Below are 7,264 nucleotides of genomic sequence, written 5' to 3'. Positions count from 1 at the left end.
AGATAAAACCGATAAGAGGCTGACATAATTTGTATTGGCTAGAAAAATGGGTCGTATTAGTTGGTCTAATTAACGTTGACAAGTGGTATCGAATTATTTATTGACTGTATTTATGTTTATTTATGTAGATTGAACTACTTCTTCTGTTTTTTTTTTTGTTTTTTTTTTTTTAAAAAGGTAAATATAAGACACTCGGTCTCTCCAGTATTGTCCATTCATGCCTCGATTTTTTTTTTTTTTTTTTTTTTTCCCCCAAGCCTCTGCACCTGTAACCTTTAAATATTTCCACCCAATTAATGCACGCCGGCGGTCTTCAAACTAAAGTTCAACCAGAACGTCCGAGCGCAGTTAACCAGAGCTACTTTGAGTTCATCCATCCCATTTCCTGGACCAAGTTCCTGAGGGAGGTTCCAGAGACTCAGGCATGGGAAAGTTTTCCCCACTTTTTCCGATTACATGGATTCTTTTTAAAGACGGGCTGGCAAACGAGCCGAGCCGAGTCGAGCTGCAGCGCGGTCCGCCACAGGAAGCAGCAGGGGTGACAGTAAAAGTCTACGCCGAGCGCTGAGAGCAGCAGGCCAAGAGGAGACTAAACCCGCTTCACGAGAGAGTAAGGTAAGAAAGTTTTCCTGAGAGAAAAGAATAATTAGATTAGAACAGACAGAAAAATGATGAATATAGGGCTACGTGTAGGGACACGCATCACATGTCCCGGCTGTCGTCAACAGTTGTCAGAGTACTATGTTTGATGTCTTTTTTAATCCATCAAAGTATCAGAATAACATTTCAGTTGGCTTACTGTGGCTTTTTTTTGGAGGCAATTTTTCTTGACCGTCTTTCATAATACTTTCATTATTTCTTGAATTCCCGTAGTAATTTACTGAGTGACTGAACTCCCTGAATAACTTCATTCAATAGTAGCCTAAATTTACATGAGGTTTTGGGTAGAAATGACTGTGATGAGTTTGTGCTTTTTAAATCCTTAGTTGTTGTTTTTTTTAATTCATGGGATTTTTTTTTTTTTAGGTATATGAATATAAAAAGCTTAGATGAATCCAAAATGACTTTAAAAGCAGACTTGTCAAAGTCCTGTGAAAAGCCTGTTGATCTTTTTCCCTTTAATGTTTATTGGCTTCTTGTTTTAAGTGTTTGATTGTATTTTATAGTGTGGTATACTGGATGGATTGTAATGGCAAGTAACATTTAGTCTACTCAAGTACTGTTGTTAATCTTGACGTACTCCTACTTTATTAGTATTTCCATTTGATGCTACCTCATTCTTCCGTTGCACTACCTTTCAAAGGGAAATATTGTACTTGCTACTCCACTGCTTTTTTTTTTTTTGGCAGCTTTAGTTGCTTTTAAGATTGGACACAGTGGACTAAAATTAAACTAAAGGGTTTCAAAACTGTTAGACTTCTGACAGCTTACAAAAAGCAGTGTTTAGTTGGATCACATTTCAGATGTCTTTGCGTTGTTAACAGCTAATTGGGGACAATTAGTGATTTTTATCCCCCTTAACTTCTCATGGTTTCATTTCAATGAATGTTCAAATGATCCAATATCTCACAGAAAATCAAAGACTAGTGAAAAAGTAAAAAAAAAAAAAAAAAAAAAAACCAGATTTGTGGATCAGAGCTTTGTTTTTTTCTTCTTTCTTCTCCCAGTAATCTTTTCATAAACCCTCAGACTGGTGTCCCTCTGTGTAAAAATGGATGTAAAGTAGTTCATACTACTTCCACCAGTAGCAGCTACAACAATAACATGCTGCTGACGCATTGATGATTGAGTATTAATAATCTAATAATGTCATATATAAGCATATGTGAGTCAGAGGGACCAGACTACTTTCATACTTTAACTTAATTTTGCTGCTAATATGCATGTACTTTTACTTAAGTAGTATTTTTCATACAGGACCTTTACTTATGGTGAAGTATTTTTAATGCCGTATTGGTACTTTTGCAGAAGAAAAGGATCTGATTACTTCTTCCACCACTGGACATACTAATGATGGACTTCTATTTAATTGGACCAATTTTATGCTTTTTTTTCTACCTCCTATAGTGACCTGTTACTTGTCTGTTTCGTGGCATGTTTTGTTGAGAGGCTAACAGCAAACCTCAACACAATACTACCAAAACAAGAATCAGTCCAGTTACTTTTATTATCTCGGTGCCTGCTCAGAGGGCCGGACACCCTGACAGTCCATTGTCTTGTCTCATCCTGTCAGAAAAGTTTGTATTTTCACCGGGGGATACGTTTTCTTTTTCCTCAGAGGGGAAAAAATAACAGAAAAACATTAATAGTATAAACAAATAGACAAGTGTGACAGCAAAGTCAAAACTCTCCCAGACAGGATGTTTATTCAGATGTGTGTGTGTTTGTGTGTTTGTGCGCACGTTGAGCTTCCCGATGAACCACTTTTATCATCGACAATTTCCAACATGTCCCCCATAATTCAAGACAAACTCTTATGGAATCAATAAAATTGTGTAATTTGAATCTACATTATTTCATTAGTCCAATATAAAACATGCCTGTAAAACTTAAAAGTGTAAGTGGCCTCTCTTGGATTCCTTCACTCAAGTTGTGCTGTAAACACTGAAACTCTACACTACTTCCATTCACTTTAAATTCTAATTTAGCCCCATATGTTTTTGTTTTAGTTCATTTCATGGGGGCCTTGCTTTTCACATCTTGATGATGAGGAGTGTGGAGCCCACCTTAACAACCGTGTGAGCTCATGGAAGAACTAATAAGGGGGGTGCAGCCAAATACATGTTCCTCAGTTAAAAAATAAAAAGGACACCATTGTAGTGAAAAGGTTGAAGAAACTTAGCTCATTTGCTACTTCTATAAATGATTTAACACTTATGCATTAGCTCGGTGGTATATTCGAGGCAATAAGTTAAGCAATGTAGCAGTCAGGGAAAACTATAGAGCCTGCATAACCACTAACTAGACCTTTAGGCAGGTATAATGGGGCCCAGGGTCCTGATATAGCAGTCTACACCTTAAACAGGCTGAACAGATGAACAGAACAACAATGACTATTTAAAGCTAATATTTTTTCACAAAAAGGGGCGTCACAATATAAGTTGTAGCACTTCTAGTCATATTTACAGAAGATCCTTCCATTATCTACATCTGCTTGGACCTGTGGTGGTTCACAAGATGGCTGGAGCCTATCAACTGACTCCAGCAAAGGCAGGGTACACTCCGGACAGGTCACCAGTCCGACACGGGGCCAACACGGAAAGACAGACAAGCACTCACACTCACATCTAACCTAACACGCATGTCTTTGGACTGTGGGAGGAAGCAAGAGCATCCAGAGAAAACCCACGCACATACAGGGAGAACATGCAAACTTCACACAGAAAGGTCCCAGCTGTGTTTTGAACGCAGAACATTCTTGGTGTGGGCAAAAATGTTCTGGGTTCAAAGAGCTGCCATGTCATCTACTTTAGATTCATTTAGAACTAAAAAGACCAAAAAACGAATGGAAAAATAGGGAAATTGAACGCCACGGAGAATTATTTGGTGAGCCGGAGAATTCCTCTGGTTTGCAAAAAGACGTTTTATATATCTTCTTAAATTGTGAAAAATCTTAATGAGTAAAAAAAGGGTGTGGAAATTTATAAGGAACACTGGGATTTACAGTTTTTGACGTGGTGTATCTACCTGTTTGCTGTATTATAGCTTTCCGTGTCGGGTTAATATAGGTCTGATAGACAGAATGCAAATCCACATCGTTCCTTTTCCTGCTTAAACGAACCTATCCTCGTCTAGTATCGTCAGTTAATCTACAAAATCTTACGAGAAAATCTATGCACTGCTTTTTCAGTATCTTTAAGATTAAACTTTATCTCATCTCCCCCCCCCCCCCCATCTACCCACCCATCCCTTCTAAACCGGCCCTCACAGGAGCAGAGGATGTCCAGAACTGAGTGGTCCTTTCTGGAGCACCTGCTGGAGGAGGGTCAGAAGTATTCAACAGCTATCGGCCGTGTGTGGCTTACCGTACTCTTCCTGTTTCGCATGCTGGTCCTGGCAACCGCCGCCGAATCTGCCTGGGATGACGAACAAGCCGGCTTTGTCTGCAACACTCGCCAGCCTGGCTGCACTGCCGTATGCTACGACCGAGCCTTCCCCATATCCCACTTCCGCTACTTTGTCCTCCAGGTCATCTTCGTCTCCACGCCGACCATCTTTTACTTTGGATATGTGGCTATGAGGGCTGAGAAGGACAACAGAGACAAGGAGGTTAAGGATGAGAAGCAGGCAGAGGAAGGTGGTGGTGGAAGTAAGAGAAGTGAAATTGTGATAGTAAGGGATAATAAAAACGCAACTAAAGACAATGAAGAGGAGAAGGAGAAAGAAAAGAGTGGTGGGAAAGGGAGAAAAACTGACGGGGCTTCTCCTGAGGCTCCTAAACTGAAAGGAAGGCTGCTGGGTGCGTATGCGTTCAGCATCCTGTTTAAAGTCCTCGTAGAGCTCGGCTTTATTGTTGGGCTGTGGTTCCTTTACGGTGGCTTCTTCATCGACGCAAGGTTTGAGTGCACCTGGTCCCCTTGTCCTCACACGGTGGACTGCTTTGTCTCTCGTCCCACCGAGAAGACCATCTTCATCATCTACACTCAGGTGGCCGCTGCCATCTCCCTGCTCCTCAACCTCATCGAGCTCCTCCACCTGCTCCAGCTCGCCATCTCCCATCGACTGGAGAAACGCTACCGGGCCGAGCACCGAGGCTACCTACCTCGGCCCGAGCAGGTACCAGCCCAACAGGAGACTCCAGAGTTCCAGACGGAGGTGTCGCAGGCTTACAATGCAGGGAGTCATGTCAGCCTCCCTGCGCAGGGTGAGGCTGCATACTGCCCCAACCCCTGTGAGAGCTACGGGGATATGGCGATTGAGGTGAACTGGGGAGCCGGAGAGGCCGACCTGCTCCCCAGTTACGTCAACTGCACGGGGGCTATGAGGACAACACGTAGCCCTCGAGTTCATTATAAGAAACGCGCACACCACACGGAGAAAAATACTAAGGGTGCCCATAAGGGACACTTAAAACAAAAACATTACGTATGATGCAGTCAGATGGGGTAATACGTAATGTCGTCTGTGTCTATAGAAGCTTTGTTTGGTTGCTGAGTCTTCCAGGTTTTATAAATATTATCCAGCACATGACACTTAACTAGCAGGAGTGCACGGTGGGAACTCAGATGGGGAGAAAAGAATGAAGAAGAACAGCCACTGAACTGTGGAGTCGGTGCCTGTGAGGATGGAGATTTATCAGATAAATGGACCTATTCAAAATGAAACATTTTGAGAGCATTCCCCAAGGCAGAGAAAATGAGACTCCACAATGAGAGAAGATTAAAGTCATAAGACGCCTTCATATAACATTTAATGGCTTTTGGTGCTGAATGTGACAGCATAAAAAAATAAAACACACTGCGAGGCAGGGCGGGGCGGGGGTGTCTGCGGAGGGGCTACTGTGAGTGTTTATGGAAGGGAAAGCAGAAGAGGACGATTTTTTTTAAAGCATATTCCCCTGAGATTTGCACTGTAACCCGTGGAGTTGGTTGAAACCCCCCCCCCCCCCTGCTCTCCCAATGGCTGAGTCCACCCTGTGGAATGTACTGGTCTCTGGATCCTGCTCAGCTCCCAGGAGGATAATGGCTGCGTGGTTGCAAGCATGCATGCATGCACACAATATACTTCCCCCCTTTCACCCAGTGAGTTTCGGTCACTGAAGTTGGGGACGTGGACTGGGAAGGGTAAAAAAATAAAAATAAAGAAGGGGAGCCAAACCATTGGAATTGTGGGATTGAACATGACTTATAATTGCCAGTAACCATGGTATTTTAGCTATGATTAAAGAGGGAGGGAGAGAAAGAGGACCAAAGCATACAGCACGCCCTGAATAACAGAGCAAATACAAACATTCAGCTCGAAAACCTTTTTGTGAGCTAAAGACATAACTCAAAGAACAAACTCAGTGACGTGATTGCACATTGAATGGGCTGAAAGCGGTACAGAAATGTACAAATTCAATGAGAGGAAATTATGTGAAAACTGTATTTAATGTTTTGTTAAGAAATGCCTGTGCTGATATTTATTACTTTCAGGAAAATAAAGTTTAATGACATATTGATGACACTGTCAATTACTGATCTAATTATCACACGATCACTCAGTAAATTAGAAATACAGCATCATTCACGTTATACACACTCTATTCCAAGTTGTGTAGATGATTTATTGCCCTTCTCTCTGAATACATGGAGGAGATTTCTATAGCTCTGAAATGAATATTGCTTCTGTGTCTAACTATACACTCTCTGATATCCAAGATCCAGGAACGAAATCACTCAAGAGAAAGATAATAGAATAAATAATAGAAAGAGTGAGGTGTGGGGAAGTGGAGGGTATTATGAGCATAACCTCCTGAGGGTGAAAAAAATGAAGGGAAATAACTTTGATTTAATGTCTGTTTTCAAATCTGTAGCACTGGCGCTACAGGGGCATCGCTCACAGGCCGGTAAAAGTTCATACAAAGTGGAGAAGCACTTTATGCTGCCTCAATTTAATTTCCCCTCGAGAGCCTGCACCGTTAACGCTGTTTTTGTGGCGAGCAATTGATGAAATCCAGAACTCAGCACCTTCAACAAAGGTGCTCTCGCAGGCTCTGAAAGAATGTAGCAATATGTCTTTTTCAAAGATGTGGCTGCAGCTCTTTGCGAAACGGCATTTATTTCCAGCAATTTACTCAACTGTCTCCATGACGATAAGCAGCTATCTGTGGCAGGAAAAGGAGTTAATAGGAAATTTAAGTGAGACAGGGTCTCACAAGACAAACAGCTCGGTGTGTGTGTGGGAGGTCGAACAAGAACAAAGCAGCTGAAAAAACTTTTAATAATTTAATAACAAAAGGAAAGGCTATTGGTCAGTCCTCGGAGTGGAATGTGTTTTTATTGTCAGCCCATGTGGAGAACAAATTGGCAGACGGTGTAGGGAAAAGAGTTCAAACAGCCTGCAGAAGCTGCCCAGTTCAATGCCTGTTCACGAGAACTTGGCTGGCATCCCCTCTGCGGTCTTTTTATCTCGGCCTGCATTTGCGCGAATGCGTCCATGTGATTGTTCGTGTCTGTGTTTTTCGCAAAAAGCCAAGAAGGGTCATGGAACAGATTGCGCAGGGCGACCCGTATCGGCCCTCTGCTGCCAACCGAAGCCTGCAGCGGAACAGCGGAGCTGCCTT

At 42.3% G+C, this 7,264-nt stretch overlaps 1 protein-coding gene across 2 annotated transcripts; it reads left to right on the top strand.

The window, feature by feature from the left end:
- Window positions 1–516: 516 nt before the first annotated feature.
- Window positions 517–6,143, top strand: gja4 (gap junction protein alpha 4). 2 transcript variants are annotated; one of them, XM_069176856.1, is made up of 2 exons: window positions 517–610; window positions 3,931–6,143. In XM_069176856.1, the coding sequence occupies exon 2, from the start codon at window positions 3,940–3,942 to the stop codon at window positions 5,089–5,091; it is 1,152 nt and encodes a 383-aa protein (XP_069032957.1). In that variant the 5' UTR covers window positions 517–610; window positions 3,931–3,939; the 3' UTR covers window positions 5,092–6,143. The 2 variants fall into 2 exon arrangements, with proteins under 2 accessions (XP_069032957.1, XP_069032956.1); XM_069176855.1 differs by having other exon boundaries at window positions 517–615.
- Window positions 6,144–7,264: the final 1,121 nt, after the last annotated feature.

The sequence above is a fragment of the Embiotoca jacksoni genome, unplaced genomic scaffold (assembly GCF_022577435.1).
Source record: "Embiotoca jacksoni isolate LCO1_2020_lvr unplaced genomic scaffold, fEmbJac1.0.p SCAF_7, whole genome shotgun sequence".
In the NCBI taxonomy this organism is placed as follows: domain Eukaryota; kingdom Metazoa; phylum Chordata; class Actinopteri; family Embiotocidae; genus Embiotoca; species Embiotoca jacksoni.
Note: the sequence above shows the minus strand (reverse complement) of the source record. Positions and strands in the feature narration are given on the sequence as shown.